The 18608-nt window shown below is 39.8% G+C and overlaps 1 protein-coding gene across 7 annotated transcripts in view; it reads right to left on the bottom strand.

The window, feature by feature from the left end:
- LOC134224889 (homeotic protein female sterile-like) overlaps positions 1-18608 on the bottom strand; it is an 87488-nt gene that overhangs the window by 22703 nt on the left and 46177 nt on the right. For 6 of the 7 annotated variants that reach the window (XM_062704533.1, XM_062704532.1, XM_062704534.1 and 3 more), the window contains 6 exons: positions 14734-15795; positions 12473-13511; positions 12238-12408; positions 11670-11789; positions 4898-5026; positions 570-640 (listed from right to left, as the gene is read on the bottom strand). In XM_062704533.1, coding sequence (XP_062560517.1) covers positions 570-640; positions 4898-5026; positions 11670-11789; positions 12238-12408; positions 12473-13511; positions 14734-15765 — 2562 coding nt within the window. In that variant the 5' untranslated portion in view covers positions 15766-15795. The remainder of the gene's footprint in view (positions 1-569; positions 641-4897; positions 5027-11669; positions 11790-12237; positions 12409-12472; positions 13512-14733; positions 15796-18608) is intronic. The other variant, XM_062704529.1, reaches the window with a different exon arrangement.

Consider the following 18608-nt stretch of genomic DNA (forward strand, 5'->3'; position numbering starts at 1 on the left):
TACATGTACATGTTCGCACTGCTACAAATCTGAATTTATCATAACTTTTTTTTTCAAACCCACTCTCTATGGGATAATATGGTCATACCTGCACAGAGCAACATATTAGGCCCTAATATGCGAACAAGTTCAAATTTCAGTTGCCGAATACAAGAATATTATCATCTATGTTATATTAGTCCCGTTATGGAGTAATATCTACCACACTACGCTCTAGTTCTTATTATTCTTGTTAATACTTATGAGTGATGGTTGGAAGAGTATGGAACGACTATAATTTGCTTTTAGCTGACCCACCTTTTGCATCTTTTAGATGGAAGCAAATGGTAAAAAACGGGATCCAACAATAGTGATGCACATATTTATTTGGTCTTCAGGGATCTCGTTTGTGTATGATAGCGACATTTCTTTTAACCATATACAAATCCCACGCAATAACAAACGATTGTTATTCCTACCTCTGTTAAGCAACGCACTGTAATATTCATGCAAGCAGAAATCACATGCAACATATTTATCAATTATCGCTTTAATTAAAAAAAAAACAAAAAAATGTCTCGTACACTTACCGGATTGGCTGAAGGAGTATGTAGTGGAGAAGACGATTCTTTCTTCTTCTTCTTTGGTGGGCGACCAGACTCTGAAAGTGAATCAATTAGATTTTCTTTTAGTCAACGTTCCCCGTATATAAATTCTACAATAATTCACAGGTGATAAATACCTCAACCAGAACAAGAGAGGAAACTCCACCAACTCGTTCAACAAATTTTTCCCTTTACGTGTTTACAGCCTCCACAAAACCATAGTAAAACTGAGTGTTGACGTGACAGCCAGCAAAACCGAGAAGAGCGAACCTCTTTTGCACCGAGCCAATCTGTACTAGTTGACATTTCTTTGGTCTTCCGCGGAATAAATAACATGCAATTCGTGTTAAGATTAAAACATATCATTCGTTTTTATTTATTATATATTCTGTACCTTTTGTTGCTGTAGTTGTTATAGAAGATTTCATTTAATTTTGTAATAAACTTCAATAATGCTTACGATTACTGTTTTTTTTTGTTATGGGTATGTTATCATTCTTCTTTTTGCGTCCGTATCCGTATCCGGTTTTGTAAAACTGTATTTCACAAGCTAGCAAACTTTTTTTTGAACCGTTGTTAAATGGTTTGAACCATTTGCAGGACATATTTGATTTTTTATATCAACACATAGATTTTATTTATGACGACATTTATGTCAATAGCTGATGCTTCGAAACGGGCGTCTGTTCCATATGTTTCACTTTATCGTAAAGTTTAATTATCATCGTTTAAATAAGAGAACTTCTTAGCCACTAGTTGAAAAGAAAACAAACGGAAGGATACACTTATGTAAAGCAATTAGGTTTGTTTTGTTACGATTTACTGAATCGGTTCGTGTGCATGAAAGTATTCCTCTGTTCAACATTACATTTTCGTAATCACTCACGCATCTTTCACCATGTTTCCGTGAATTTTCAGCTTAACTATCGAAGGGTCACATTATTACATAAAATGGATGGCCCTCGGAACGCTTTTCCAGTGTGTCATGCGTCACACTCAAACTGAATTGTGACTATCGCTGGAAAAATATTACGAGTAATAAATCCCGATATCTCTCCATTACTAGCAGCAGTTGAAGCTGAATATATGAATTCATCTTCCTTATTACTTGTGGAGAATTCTATTTCTATAGTTTTCAATCAATAAAAATCTTAACGGATATATTCGCGTTAAACTCTGCTAAACTAACGTAGAATATATTAGTACCAGGAAGAAAATAATTGATAAATATATGCATTTTAATGGAGTTTCTCTATCTACGGTTGTCGCCTAATATGAATAAAGCAAAATATATACTTGGACAAAGAAAACCAAATCTTGCACTAATGCGATTGTTGACTGTCTTATGCTTTGTTTGCTGTTCATTTTTGATCCCCTCCCAGTAAATAATGAAAACAAACGGAAAATAAATGGGAAACGTAAGGCTCCATATAAACAAAAACTATTGCTGTCAATCATTTCGTATGAAAGATATTCCTTTACAAGGAAGACGAAATCTTTAATATGTACACTATTTCTCATGCTCAAAATAGATAAGAAAAACAAAGAACACAACTTTTTCATGTGCAAACAATGTGTAAGGGGTTGGCGCCGCCGACAGCCGAATAAATAAATCGAATTGCACTTTTCCATTACTGTAGCAATGTTTCATTTATCATTTACGTGATTTTCTGTTGTGCGCAATCAGTTCATACTATGTGATATTCGCAAATCGAATTTCTCTACTTTCACGTTATCTATTCATCTTTTCTCGATTAAGCACGTATTACACCACAGTACAAGAATTTAAGCAGATATTCAGAATGTTGCCGCATTCTTTTCAATCGATACTTGCCCCAGCAATAGCAAAACGCTCTCGTTTTAATTACAAGCTAACGAAATAATCCAATCCAATAACTTCAATGCAGTTGAGAACATCTTTACACATTGTCTGCGGTTTCTAAATTCAATACATAAAACAGTATCACTTTTGTGACAGTCCATTCGATCGATCCAAAACTTAATAAGAAGATGAGAAGAAAAATCAACAAAACATATTGGTCTCGATTGCTTTATCTGCTACTACAGCATGCGCCGGGTAATTAGATTCCGATACTTGCTAATTTATTGTATGTGCATTTAACAGAAATGGTGTTCCCTTTCATTTAATGGCTAAGAAGTGCTTCTCGTAGACTACACTTTCGTTGTAATACGGACTCCATTGTTGAAAAGGATGAGTGTCCCTATTGTCAAAGAGATACATGATCATGAACAAAGCAAAAATAGATAATCAAAACATACCTCTTGTAATCGGTCGCTAATATTTTCGCTTATTTTGTTTAATTCAATTGCTGTTCACTTCATAGTTTGATATAAGATTGCTGTGATAGGCTTCCAGATTGAAGTAGTTTTCGAAATTAATGTTATTTCTAGAAACGCGTGCATTTCGGTTTTGTTGGCTGTCCCCAGTTACACATTTGCTACACACGAGAAAATTTGTTGAAGGAGTAGTGAGAATGAAACGCTTTTCAGTAGAATCAACTAATGAGAAAACACAGAAATCAAAGAAAACACAACATATGATGATTGACATGAACGAAATGATCATAACTACAACAACGGAAAAGAGGAGATAACGTTCAGAGGCTAAACGTCAGGTTTCGTGTTGTGTGGAAGTATATCAAGGTATGCAGGTGCCAGACAACTTGCTTTAGACGGCAAAGTTGACGTTCCACTTAATGTTGGTGAAGTTTGAAATTCTTGCTACATTTCCGTCGTTATTATAACTATTTGTTTTTTTTTTGCTTCCAATTTGATGCAGGCCAATTTTTTTCTCTCATGCCGTTTTCACTTTCTTCTGACTGTGTTTATAAGAATCTTCAACATGGTTTTAGTCTATGTCTTCCTAATTCTATCGATTTCTATCTTTTACTACAATTATATAAATAGAAATTTACACTTACGCCTGTACATGTTCTATGGATTGTATAGAAAAGATAATAAAAACACTTATATGACGAACAGAAACTGAAAACGCGTTGTTGCAATAATCGGGCGTAATGCTTATACGCCCTAATTCATTTTCTTTTGCACATTGCTAAGAACTAATTGCTTACTACCAAATGAAACATTTCGAAACTTTGCTCTATTTGATCATGCTCCATTTGATCGTTATTAGCAATGTATCAAACCATGGTATTCAGGCGACCTTTTTTTTACAAATTTATTAGATTTGCATTTTAAGCAACTAAATTTAATTATTGTTTGTTCTATTTGACGTAAACTAATAATACATTTAGTGGTGCGTGTTACTACACAATAAAACCTTTCTTTCAGATTCTAGGTAGTAGAATAGCGATTGTTGTTGATTGAATATAGTACGACTTATAGAAATGCCCCTTCCTTACGCTCTGCCCTCTTGACATTTCTTGGCCCGATTTGAGATTCAAATTGAAGCACAGTAAACAAAATTGATGTTTCTTCGTTCACTACAATGACAGTGTTTAAAACTATATTCCACCCGGGTAAGAAATCTGTGCATACCTCAATTAATCGATAAACTAAAACAATTGAATAAAAGGGTATGTTACCTCACTGCTTGTAATTATTTGTTGTTTCTTACTATGATTTAAAAACGTATGACGAGGAAATAGGAAGAGTTGTAGTAAACGCATAGTATTAAGAGAAAGTGAAAACGATTTTTCTGTACTTTTCTGGCTGTATGGACTTTATGTCGAGAGATCCCTACTCTACTGTAAAACTGTATTAATGGTTTACTATCGAATGTTGATGATCATTGTATTCAAAGACTATCGCTCATCATATCTATGTTTTTAATTGCTCTGAATATCAAACCTAACATGAGTTGTTGCCAAAGTGCTTATGCTTTCAAACAACTACAAACAATTTGTTGTAAGTGCTGAATCAAAGCGCAAAAATGCATTCCTGGTTCAGCAAGATGGCAAATTACAAAAAAAAGTTGTATGAAAAATATACACATCAATGAATCAGAGCACATTAAATGGGGCACATTCTTCATATTTTCTATTTAATCTTTATAATAGAAAACAGTCCCATGTCTGTCAACGAACCTCTCCACAATTGAAAATATAAGTGCTGGTCAAAGTTTAAATTTAAATTAAAGATCTGCTCTTGGAAATTCATTCTGTCAGCTCTCCTGCGCCGCACCGATGACTTTTCTGCAGTACTCATCATGCGTTTTTTTCTAAATATTCTCATGGCCCACACCATTCGTTTGCTGTTCCTCAATTATACATCATTACACTAAAACGGGGTTTGCGTTTCGAACTAATACAAAACAATTGTATCCTAACCTGCTTCACTGTCGCTGGAATCACTCGAGCTAGAATCGCTGGAACTGGACGATGACGAATCGCTGGAGCTACTGCTGGATGAAATGTTACCGCCCGAGGGTGCAACATCCTGCTTCGCAGCCTCATCCGCTGTAATGATAGGAAGAAGTCAAAGTTAGTGTTTTAAATTAGCATGAGTAAAGCAAAGTTTACTATTACAGTGATATCCCAATTTTATCACACCCCCCCTCTCTGGTGAATTTTTGGGTGATAAAATAGGACATGTGACAAAATCGGTAATTATTTTCTATATTTAAATTTCATCGTTATTTTTTGTTGAAAATGCTTACAGAATCCTTCACAGGTACTCAAAAGTCATTCATAATAAACCAAAGGCGGTAAAAGTTATTTCATAAAAATCGTTGTTGTTTGCGGTATTATTTACGAACATATAATGAAGGACGAAAGTTTTCAAAAAATTTTGGGGAGTCCAAATCGGGTCGAAAACGTGATAAAATCGGAGAGTGACAAAATCAGGTCAACACTTATTTAAAAATCTTCGTAAGAAAACTGCGTAAAAACCGCGTAGAAATCGATGTAGAATAAAATGTGCTTTTGAATTTATTCTACACTGGAATCGATTTGTTCGCTCCATTAAATATCACCAACGAATCGTTGATTAGGATTTACTATAAAAGGATTCTAGTTTTACTCTAAAAACCTTCTAACACGCGCCTCTACAGCCTTGCTAACCTACTAATGTTGTCCCAACCATTGACTAAGTAATTTTTCAAATCAAATGTATGTATTTTCATGTTTAGTGATGAGCTCTAAATGAAGAAAAATCACTCTAATAGGTAGGGGGAATGACGGCTTTGGCAGGTTTTGTTCTATTATTGGCAGGGGGTTTTTTTATGACTGATTATGCTCAAATTTCGCCTAAACATTCTTTGCATATCAAAGAATATTGTGGCCAAATTTCATAAAATTCGGTCGACAAAAACCCCCCTGCCAATAATAGAACAAAACCTGCCAAAGCCGTCTTTTCCCCTAAAGAAAAAAAAAACTATTGTCATGACCCATTTGATAATTTTTTACCCTATGAATCAATATGGTCGAAACTCAGGTGTGGTAAGATTCAAGTTACATATATCTAAGCTACGGTCAAATTTTCAGCAAAATTGGTTCACACGCAATCGAGATCTAGATCTCCAAAGTTGTCCATTTTGTATGAAAAACGGCGAGTGGGCTGTTCATTAAGCACTTTCACAGTTATTAACTGCGAGTTTTCTAAGCCAAGTTACCATTTTTGCATTCGTACATCATGAGGCTAACACGATGATACTTTTATGCCCAGGGAAGTCGAGGCAATTTCCGATCCGCCGCGCTTTGTAGCCGCGCGTCTTACCGCACGGCAAAGGAGGGCCCCTACGATAGCAGTACGGGTAATATTCAATAGCCACACCGTTTGGCATAAAATCGTCTGGCATAATGGTCGTTTGACATAAAGCGAAGAAAATGTTCTTATTTTCAAAAATCATATTCTTTGCGCAACATAAAGCTGGACTGCTTGATATTTACAATAAAGAAGGCAAGGTGCATGACGATAAACATCCTACTGCTTTCTTGTACAGCACATCTCTCTCTCTCTTTTTCTCTTCGGGGCCTTCGACTTTTCCAGTCTACAGCTAGGATCCGCTGGAGCTGTTACCGGATTCGCATTTGACATACCAAAACGTCGAACGATTTCCTTAATGTACGCCCGTTGATCCACCACGTGGCGATCCCGCTGGATTCGAATGCCGAGGCAGTGTGTGGCCTCACCCAAATCCGTTCATTTTGAACCTTTGCATCAAGAGATTGTTAAGCTTTTGCTTCAATCGTCGATCGTTCGTGAAAATTAACAGGTCATCCACGTATATTGTCACGAAGAGCATCTTCTCCCCATCCAGCATTCAGTACAGGCAGGTGTCCATCCGCAATCTCTGCAAGCCAAATTATCGTAGCACCTCGTCTAGCTTCGCATTCCATATTCGGCTTGATTGCTTCAATACCTTCATCAGTTTGCAGACCTCGCCATTTGAATACATGAATATTTCGGGTTGAACCATTAAGATTTGTACGTCACCCGGTTCGGTTCGCCTTGCAAGAATTCAGTAACCTTGTCCATCTAATCCACATCCAAGTCTAACTTCGTTGCCACCGCCATCAGGTATAATGGTCGAACATCGTACTACGGGAGCGTCGACCTCCGCGTAGACAACGTCAAGATTCTGTGAACAACCGTTCATGACAAGCCGCGCCTTGTAGCGCTCCGGATTTCCATCAGGTCCTCGTTTAATCGCGAAAACCCACTTGTTCCGAATGGCTTTGCGTCCCTCGGGTAGGTTTGTTAACGTCCAGATCTGGTTTTCGCTCAATGATGTCATCTCTTGCTTCATAGCTACGATCCAACAATCATGGTCAGGTCGCCGCATGACCTCGTCATATCTTTGTGGAATATCCACCGCAATCATCAATGGATTAGATGGCGGGGGGTGGGAGGTTTTGGTAATTGCATCATCACCAGTAAATGTAACGTAAGTTATAAATTCATCACCGACCGCTGCGCCTCAACCCTTGTTGTCTTTCTTCATCTGGTCTTGATTGTAGCGGTGGGAGCGCGTGATGGCTATAATAGGCATCTTTAAAATTATCGCTAGACGTCTCCAGCGTGTTGTTACTTGCTACTTCTTTATCCTCATCATTATTACTGTTGGTGTTCGGATTTGGACATTCAATGCGCACTATGATCTCTTCAGTAAATATCTTCATGAATTCCACCAGTTGAACCTCTTGAAAACACCAAGAAGTGAGGCCCTGATCGTCCTCGTTAATCACCTCCACGTCACGGCTGATTTAAGACTTGTGACTCTCCGGGAGGTAAACCCGGAACCCTTTTGGTGTCTGTCTTTGGTGCCTTTGGAACATGAAGCATCACACTCGTACCGAAAACTTTCAGGTGCCTCAAATCAGGCCTTATGCCGGGTCCACATTTCTTCAGGTGTTTTGTTTCCAATTGTTCTAGTTGGTGATAAGCTACCGTCGATATCGCCTCCGCCCAGAATTCTTTCTGCATGCGCCAAGACATCGAGTCTTTTCCACGATGGTTCTATTAAAGCCTGTCCACGTTAAATTTCGGACACTGAGAAAATGTCTAATTGATTTCTAGCCATTTATCACTTTGGACAAGAATGAAAACACGCTGAAAGAATCACATAAAGCGAGAGATTCAGCTGTCATGTAAATTGATCTTCTCAGTGGTTTGTGAAAATTTCAAAAAATCGCATTGGATGATGGGTGTCCGAAATTTAACGTGGACAGGCTTTAATTGTGCCGTTCCATTCTACTCTGATGATGGATGCCATATTTTTCCAACGTCTTCCGGAATTCGTTGTTAACGTACTCCCGCCTATTGTCAGCCCTGAGCATTTTAAATTTTCTACCTGTGTGCCGCTCCGCCTTCGCTCGAAACAACTTGAATGCAGCCAGGACTTCACTTTTGGCCTTTAGCAAGTAGTCAGACTGCCATTCTTTTGCTTGCATCATCAACGAACGTGGCGAAATATCGACTGCCATCCATGGAAGTCCCGCAAAGATCAGAATGCACCAGTTCCAGCAATTCAGTTGCTCTGGATTCGTGTTTTGGAAAATGGAAATGGTCTTCTTGATTGTTTTCCTTCCAGACAGAATATACAATTCTCCACCTTCTCATCTTGGACATCCACGCCATCGGACACGTTCTTGAGCTGCTTCAAAATTGAATCGTTCAAGTGGCCCATCCCTCGATGCCATACCTGTATTCCATTTGCCAGAAACTCTCGCTCCGGCTGATTCAATCGATATAGGCCGCTTTCTTCTTTACCAGAAACGACCAGCTCACCAGTCTCGTTCAGAACCACACATTTGTCCGCAGTGAATTTCGTGATATAACCTCTCTTGAAGATCGCAAATGTTTAGCACTTCGTGAACATCGATCGTACCATGTGAAATCTGCACTGTGACCGTTCCTTTCGCCAAAGCCTCAATGCTGCCATTGTTCGCGGTCACCACTGCGTGCTGCAATGCTGTTTCGTGAAAGAAATTCTGGTTAGGTCTGGCCATGTGACACGTCGCTCATGAATTGAAATACCAGCATCTCGCATGAACATCATCGATCGCAAAGATACTGCAGAGGCCATTCGACTTCGATTTCGTCTTGATGAGCAACTGTCCGGACACTTGGATGCAAAATGGTCTGGCTTGCCACAGTTGAAGCACGTCTTGTCGGGTTTCTTCTTAGCATGTGATTTGAATTTGTCCGAATGCGTGCTATTCGTGTATAGTGGCCCATCATCGTTGCTGTTCAATGGTCCCCTCTTGAGCTTCACATCTTGAAGGAACTTTGCGTTTACCGCATCCGAAGTCACATCATAGGTTCGTAGTGTTCTGGTAGCCCCATCAGCAGCAACGCTACCAACCACGAATCATTCACCTTTAACCCAATCGAAGCAAGCTTGTGGCTGGTACTCATTAAATCGTTTACGTATTCCTCCACGCTTGAACAGCCAACCAAACGAATAGATGTCAACTTCCTAAGTAGCCCAATCTTCCTCGTCAATCCGGAGTCTTGAAAAGCTGTGGCTAACTTGTACCAGGCTTCTGCTGTATCCGCCGCATCCTGGATGAGACTGTAGTTATAACTCTCCAGGCTCAGGCAGATTGTTGTTAATGCACGCAACTTCACACCTTCGGGAACCTCTTCTCTGGCTGCAGGACTCACAGCGCCCCAGCTACCTTTGCGGGTTAGGATTATTCGAATTGCGAATGCCCAAGTGGAGTAATTCTCGCATCCCTTCAACTTCTTTATGACCGGCATCGTAACGGACCCCGTCGCAACTCGAACGCATTCTGTTTCATGTTGACTGCCGTTTCCCGCTGCCAGATTGAGATGTGGAACTTCCTTCCATTGGTGATGTCAAGTAGAAGTTTAGGAAATTAAACAGTGCATCGCGGGTTTGCTTGATTCGACGATCGCAATCAAAACCATTTAGCAACCAATAGTATGCCAATAACTTCTACGCCACAAAGTTGTCCATCGGAAAGAAACGCAATAATGTAGAAACAATAGATCGCGATTACTTGTTGGTCCGCGTCAAAGAAGTGAGCAGAATATTTCACCTGGAAAATTTTGGATATTTTTTACAAAGGTCGCCAAGCACGTACGAAGCGAAGTTATCCAAGAGATGGTTTCCATCGTTAAACTTTTCAGAAGACCCTGAAGTCGTCAAATTAGTGCCACGATGGGGGAGTTCCGAAGATTAGCGTTTTGTCTCATTCAAAGTCGGCGTAGATTGTAGATACAAACAGATGGCACTCGCTGAAACTACATGGCCAGCTGGACTACTATTCCGGGAATTCGTTTGCTACGGTTCATCTTACTGGGAGCCTTGACCAGCCTTAAATGTTTATATAAGCAGTGTTTAAATGGTTATATAAGCAGTGTTTAAATGTTTATATAAGCAGTGTATAAATGTTTATATAAGATTTGTTCATCGTTTTCCACCGTGCTGAAAAAAAAATTTAATGTTGCAAAGTTTTTATAACTGTTATTGTTTATTTTTTTGTAAATTAGTTTTAATATCATCATTGGGGTCAGATAGACCTGTTGATGTCTTCAATAAAGATAAAGATAAAAGAAATCATTTCTCCATAAGAAATCATTGCTTAACTTTCTAGCAAACCATTTTAGTATTCAAGTAGATTGATGGATACTTTGATTGACACTTAATTGTACCTTGACAGATACGTATTTCGACCTCAACAGTAAGGTCGTTTTCACTGTCTCGTACTTGACTCGAGTCGAATTAAATGGGATTGTATTGATAGTTTGTTTATTTCAGAAGTAACACTCAAATCATGTGAATAGATGGCTATGTTCTGTGTCAAAACATTAATAATTGATGATTTTTTAATCGAAACATCATCGGAAACCGACTAATTTCCTAAATGCGTGGCAGGCGATAATTGTCCTATTTTGTTGCAGTTTGGGAGAAACACGTGTTGCGAGCTGCTCTTTTGAGTTACTCCTTACGTTTCATTTTATCTTATGAGCGAATGCGTTCAGTGAAAGAAGGCTTCATATATCATGCCGTAAAAGCATCATATTCTGCGCACTTTTGGATAGCATATGAGTTATTAATAATAGATAATGATTTCGAAAACCCCTCATTCGCCGGGATAACGAGACATTACATTAAAGTCGGTTTGAAAAAAAAAATTGATGCCGGGCTCCCTGCTGTTTCCATACATACTCGTGATACGAGTATTTACATCCATGTTGTTGATGTACTAAGAATTAGGATTTTGCAAAGGTTCCATGGCTTTATATGCAATAAATTCTTTATTATATACTAGGGGAAATGACGGCTTTGGCAGGTTTTGTTCTATTATTGGCAGGGGTTTTTTTTTACGTCTGACTATGCTCAAATTTGGCCTAAACATTCTTTGCATATCAAAGAACATTGTGGCCAAATTTCATAAAATTTGGTCCACAAAAACCCCCCTGACAATAATAGAACAAAACCTGCCAAAGCCGTCTTTCCCCCTATCATAATGGAGGATATTTGATTTAAACATCTGTGGGAATTAAGAATTTATACTTTTCACTTTGAATATCCTAATTGTAGACATTTAAAATTCCCGCTATTTTTATGTTTTCGAAAATTCAAGCAGAAAATGAATTCTTCACTTAATAAAGAAATGTAATGCTTACCCTTCTTCGCGTTTTTCTTGGCCGTTCCCAGCTGACCGGTGACGTCCTGCAACCGTTTTTCAAGCTCTTGCTTCTTCTCTGCCATCTGCTCATCTTTCGATTTCCCGGACACTTTTTTATCTGTGAAATACACGAAACAAACAAAGTGAGTCACACAGAATCGTTTAGATCTTCCTAGAGTTTGTGAAAATGAAAAATGAAATGTGTAACTAACTACTGTAAACAATCAAAATGTAGTATGCCAATTTGTTTTTGGTATACTACAGAGGGCAGAGTAAAGCTAGAAACGAATGGAATTGATTTAATTCAGTACAATTTCTTCCAATTAACAGACACTACTGAAGTTGTACGCAAAAGGAATCAGACTAGAATGGCAAATTAGATTTCGTCGTATCAAAATCTGAATGGACAGCATTACTAACATGTTTATGTACACATACGACACATTCTCGGTGCGGTAGAAGGATTGTTATATATAGGAAAGTGAAAGTGTAGATGGATAACAGCACAAATGACAGTGAATGAGAAAGTTATCTCGGCAGCAGTGTTTGTTAAATTGGAAACTTACAGTAAGGCTTACGGGTTTTCTTGCGTAAACAGGAAGCAACGTAGTTCTCCAGTTCCCGCAACGTCGATGGCTTGAGAGTTTCGAAGTCGATTTCAATTTCATCCGGATTGGAGTCACGCAGCGACGGTTCCCGGCTCTGAATAATATGTACAACACGGCCGAGTTTGTCACCTACATCGAAACGAAAGAGAGTTTTAACAAGGGAATTTGGTACAATAGTGACCCATCAACTAACCTGGTAATTTGTTTATGTCGAGCGATAATTGTCTTTTCTCATCGTAAGACATGGGTTTCGCAGTATCTTCTTCTTCTGAGTCAAAGTGTGGAACATTTTGCGACCCCTTCTTTTTGTTAGGACCCCGCGTTGCTCCGGCTCCCGCCGCACCTGCTCCTTTTGCTCGCTTAGCAGGCGCGTTTGGAGTGGCACCAGCTTTTGGCGCTCGCTGACCTTTAGTTTTTGTTTTGGTAGTGACAGCCGGAGGAATCGCGGGAGCAGCAACGGCATTGGTTATTGGGGGAGCTGGAATACCTGTGACTGGATGCGCTGCTTTCGCAGCAGCAGAATGAGGCGGATTGGCATGCACTTCCATTCCTGGCTTCACCTCACCAGGAACGCCAGTTGCCAATTGTTTCTTCTTTTCCTTCATCTTCTTCTTGGCTTTCTTTTTCAACGATGCTTCTTCAGCGAGCTTTCGCATGCGTTCCTGCATTTCGAACAGTTGCTTTTCCAGCATTTTTAATTTCTGATTGCATTCCTCGTCACTCGTCGAGTCGTCGTCACTTGCATTCGATTCACTAGACGACGAGGAGTCCGTCTCTTTGCTTTGATTAGGCGTAATATTGTTTACCGGTTCATCCGGTATGTTTGCTAGACGCATTTCAAACACATCCTGCAGTTTACGACCCATTGCAACGACGTCATGATCTGGGGGGTTATATTTGTAGCAATTGGTAAATATAAGCCTAACATCAGCAGCAAACTCGTTTGCTGACTTGTATTCCCTATTATCCATTTTCCGCTTCACCGTGCCCAGATCCATTGGCTTCTTGATAATATCATGATAGTCATGCAGACCGAGCAGTTCCGCGTCCACCGGTTTGTAGAACGGCCACGCATAACCGGAGTGCTTCTTGGAAAACAGCTCCTTCAGGATTTCATTGCACGATTTGAGCGCATCCGAAAGCTTTTCTTTGTTCTTCGGTGGATTCTGAGCGGCTCCCGATCCCTGATATGGCGAGATTGGATACGTGGACGCCGGGAATGGTGGGATTTCCTGGATTGGATGATGAACAGATGGACGTTAGATTCGATGGTTTCCCAAAGTATGATAAGGAAACTTTGAAATTAAGTATGTGGAACTATATTAGTAGACATGATTTTTGTTGCACCAATTAGGCGATATTATTAAAAGATCATTTTTAGTCAATGATGGGGATGTCAAAAATACACATCCCTTATTCTCTACAGGAAAACCTGAATCAACTCAATAAATGTGCCATTTTTACTAATTTGTGATCGCTGTCGATAGTTATCAAAATCTGAGTAAACGTAATCTGCGGCTGGAAAATTATATTCTTGTTCCAATTCTCATTAACTCATTTTTGCGTAATATTGGAAACATTAGCGTCCAATGCTAAATACACTGTGTGTGGAAAAGCGGAAACCAGATGGCGATAGTATACAAACGTCAAACACAAGCAAATCCGATTGACGGGCCATAACAAAATTATCCACCCTTAAATGGTGAACGATGGAACATGTATTGAGTGAGACGTCTGTTTCTCTTAGTCTAAATTCCTCTAAAGAAGCTACTATTGTTGGGGGCACCGATGTTGATGATGCATTCAACTTGTTTTATACCGTGTTTTATACCCTAATACCGCGCATCGCCTAATACCGTGGTTTTCATCAAAAATCAGAACCTGGCTATCATGGACATCGTATTATTTGATGAAATGTTCAAGCATATTATGTTTGAACATTTCACCAAATAATGTGATATCCATGATAGCCAGGTTCTGATTTTTGATGAAAACCACGGTATTAGGCGATGCGCGGTATTAGGGCAGGTCACGGTACAGCCGTGTGAAAATCCATAGTCCTCAATATTGGCAATTTAGCGAGAACGAAGCGATTTATCATAGCTTGTCAGAGGGAGCTGCTTCTCAAGTTCTGTTTTCTTCGGTTTTGTATCAGGTTGCAATAAACTTATTCTCATTATTTGTTATGATTGACAGTGGTTTTTGAGTTCATGCCTCTTATTATTCGTCGTTTGTTTTTAATTCTGGGGCAGAGTAATTACCACTTTACAATTAAAGGGAATTGGCATCAAACTACTACAGTAGCGTAATACAAATAGAAGGATTAACACCAAGAAGACAAATAATGACAAATGTCGTATCGTATATTAGCCAGGTGCGACTGGTTTCCAAATACTTTCTAATTTCTACAATAAAATTGAAAACGAATTAAATCATATTATGCAAAATAACTACCTGTCGTCCAGATTCCCTTCGGGTGGCGATTTTGGGATTGCTCGGGTCCAAATTGGCGCCATAGTGTGGATCGTAGGCAGTTGCAGTGGGTGTCGTTGTATCGGCCTTTCTCTTAACACCTTTTTTAACTTTAGCGGGCTGCTGGGGAGGTAAGACCGTTTCAATTCCGGACTGCGAACTATTCACAATGTAGGGCGAAGTGGTCGGAGGAACCGGTTTCGTTGCCACTGGCGTTACCGGCGTTGCAAGGACATTGTGCGCTGCACTGACTGTGGTCGGTGTTGCCGTCGTAGTTGTATTTGTGCTACCGGGCACGGTTTGTGGAGGTACGGTACCAATCGGCGGAACAGTTGGCACTACGGCCGCAGCAGCCGTCGGGGTTGCATTGGTTGGTGGAACGCTTGAAGTAACGGCACTACCAAGTGCCGAGGTAGGCCGAGCACGTGCCGCAACTGTTGCAGCAGTGGTTGTAGCAGTTGCTGGTGGAGTTGGCGCTACAACTGCTGGAGCAGCCGGCACGTTTCCGACTAGGGTGCCGGGAGGAGCAAGTTGCCGGGGAGGTGGTTTTTTCTTCGCACCTTTCGTTGTCGGGACTTCCATCTCCACCTCCTCCTTGGGCATTAGAGACACCTTGGTGAGAAACAGCTTCTCCAGAGCCTGTGCCATGACGACAACATCTTCTCCTGGTTTATTATATACGTAACAATTTGAGAACATTATATTGAAGTCCTGAATCGACTCTTTACTGGTCCAGTAGTAGTTGTTCTCTAACCGCTTTTTAATGGTGCCCAAATCCATCGGCTGTTTGATAATCTTATGGTAATCGGGAAGGTTTAGCTTTTTTGCGTCTACCGGCTGCTGGAATGGCCAGGAGAATTGATGCTTCCAGACGGCTTTCATGACCGTTTTAAGTAGGAAATGCAGTTGGTTGGTGAGTCGACCCGGCCGCTCCGGTGGTGGTACTACGGGGGGCTGAACGATACCGTTCACCGGTTCCACCACCGGTTCGATACGTGGCGGCGGCTCATCCATCTTATCCGATGATACCGTTGGTACAGTTGCCTGCAATGGAGAACAAGGGGGGATTTGAATAATTTCGATCAATGGAAAATAGAAGATAGTTTTGGATAAGGAATTTTTAATCAGAATTTTTCTTAGTAGTGTCCTTAGTATGTCCTGAGATTTCTTGGGGACGTTACTCGTTATTCAGATTTTTATTGAAAGCTACAATCTATTTATTTAAAACATTCATATGGCTACTGCAGACTATTCCCAGTTACGATGTTTTCACGTCTGTTGATGTTGTACATATGTTGAACTTGATTTATCGCCAGTGGTTGCAATGCAACTCCGAATCTTTAGGAAACCAAGGCTTGTGATAAAAGTATAGCATAGCATAGCATAGTTACGGTGTACGTCGTAGATTGGACACTAGTGATACTCATGTTTTTCTTTTGAAATCCTTATCCAGATTGCTATCAGAAATCTAGGTGGATGTGATCCTTAATTTCAATCTAGAATAAAAATCACAAAAGCATGAGGATTACTACTCCTGGCCACGCTCATCTTCACCGTAATTTGGGAGGGGAAGGAAGTGTTGATGTGGTACTTACTTAACGAGAGGCCCCCGACTCAGCGACACCCTCATAAGTACCACAGTGTTGGATATTGGGGAAGGTATTCGTTGGGTCAGGATTTGCCTGTAGCTGACAATATGACCGTGGTAGATCTTACACCGTAACACACCACGCAAAGGTGTCTACCCAGCGTTACGGGGCACCAAGGCATGTGATAAAAGTATTCACATAAAGTCATATAGATTAGAATAAAAAAACTGACTAATATTTAGGACCATCATAAGCCTAGGAAAGTGTAGAACCGAAGTCATTTCAAAATTCTCAGAAATAAAGATAAAAATAACCCTTGGTTCTAGCCCTCTCTAGAACGAAAATAGAATGAAACAAAAATATATAACAATTATAGAACCCATCTTCTTCTTCTTCATTGGCATTACATCCTTCACTGCGACATTGCCGCCTCGCAGCTAGTGTTCATTAAGCTCTTCCACAGTTATTAACTGCGAAGTTTCTAAGCCAAGTTACCATTTTTGCATTTGTATATTGGATCGTTCAAAAATGACGTCCACGGTTTGAGGGGGGAGGGGGGTCAAGATTTTATGACAGTGCGTACACTCGGTATACGAAAAAGCGTTAAATACGGTGGAAGGAGGATTTCTGAAAAGCTCCAAAAGTAGTGTCATATTTGAATCACCCCATCATGAGGCTAACAAGATGGTACTTTTATGTCCAGGGAAGTCGAGAATATTTCCAAACCGAAAATTGCCTAGACCGGACTAAGAATCGAACCCACCCTCAGTATGGTCTTGTTTTATAGCCGCGCATCTTACCGCACGGCTAAGGAGGGGCCCCCAACTAACCCATAGAATCCATTAGACGATAAAAACCCAAATTTATCCCAGTGGTGATGATGCTTTTCTCGAATTAATATTGTAATTGCAGTGCTTATTGCCTACATTTCGGCGGTTAAAAGATTTGGTGCAACTCTTGCACGCTACTTAAACATTACTCGATTATGGGAATAATTGGATTGCGCCACGGCTAAAATGATTAATGATTCAATGTGTGAATGTAAACAATGTTTTTTTCAAGGATGTTATCGATCATTTAGTAATTTGCGTTTGATCATTTAGTAGCTTGTCAATAACTCATTCCAGAAGCTGAATTCCAAAATGTGTTGTATGATGGACTTCTATTGCGAAGGTTTATCTACAACTTTGCCTAATGGTTTGTTGTTAGAATTCAACCAATAACGGCGCTAATATAGTTATAGTTATTATAGCGGCGTTATAGCGCTAATTGCAGTAGCTTTAACTAAATGATTGGAATTTTGTTATCATTTAGTCTAAGTTACTGAAACTATAGCTATAGCTCCGTTACTAGTGGAATTCAAACAGCGAGCCATTTGGGAGAGTTGTGGAAAAGCCTTCGCACTAGAAGTCCATCATACAACACATTTTGAAATTCAGATCCTGGAATGAGTTTTTGACAAACTACTAAATGATCGAACGCCAATTACTAAATGATCTATAGCATCCTTGTTTTTTATTGGAAAATGAAAAAATATAATCCAAAATGCTTGCTTTATTCTAAAACAAAAACAATAGTGTCCAACTAGGCTAGGAACTTTTCTCCGTCGAATGAAACTAGTTGTACTTGAATCGGTCAAGTCCTTCCAAATGAAACGCGTTTAACAAAAATAAAAATCATGGGCTACACACATACTATATTATTGGAGTGAAATTATAGCCTTCTGATACAACTTTGTTGTACGAGAAAGGCAAAAATGTATCACATTTGCTGTCACCAGCTCCGTATTTTCGTGGCTGGAATCGAAATCTCGATCATCCCGTCAAATTTGAAGCACGGATTTTTTGTTGCTAATTTTCAATAACATATTATCATAAAGTTTGAAAGATGTACTCATTTTTAGATGAATTTTATAATATGCTGTTGAAAACGGGTTTGTTTACAAATGATGACTTACACCTGATGAAAGATTATCCGATGCTGCGTGAAGAGCCCCATACAAACTATCCAAACTTACGCAAATGTATGCATTGTGCGGGGTCTTGGGTGTCTCGTGGCATCTGTTTCACATCTTTTGCAAAGGCCCTCCTTAGCCGTGCGGTAAGACACGCGGCTACAAAGCAAGACCATGCTGAGGGTGGCTGGGATCGATTCCCGGTGCCGGTCTAGGCAATTTTCGGATTGGAAATTGTCTCGACTTCCCTGGGCATAAAAGTATCATCGTGTTAGCCTCATGATATACAAATGCAAAAATGGTAACTTGGCTTA

This window comes from Armigeres subalbatus, chromosome 3 (assembly GCF_024139115.2).
Source record: "Armigeres subalbatus isolate Guangzhou_Male chromosome 3, GZ_Asu_2, whole genome shotgun sequence".
Lineage (NCBI taxonomy): Eukaryota > Metazoa > Arthropoda > Insecta > Diptera > Culicidae > Armigeres > Armigeres subalbatus.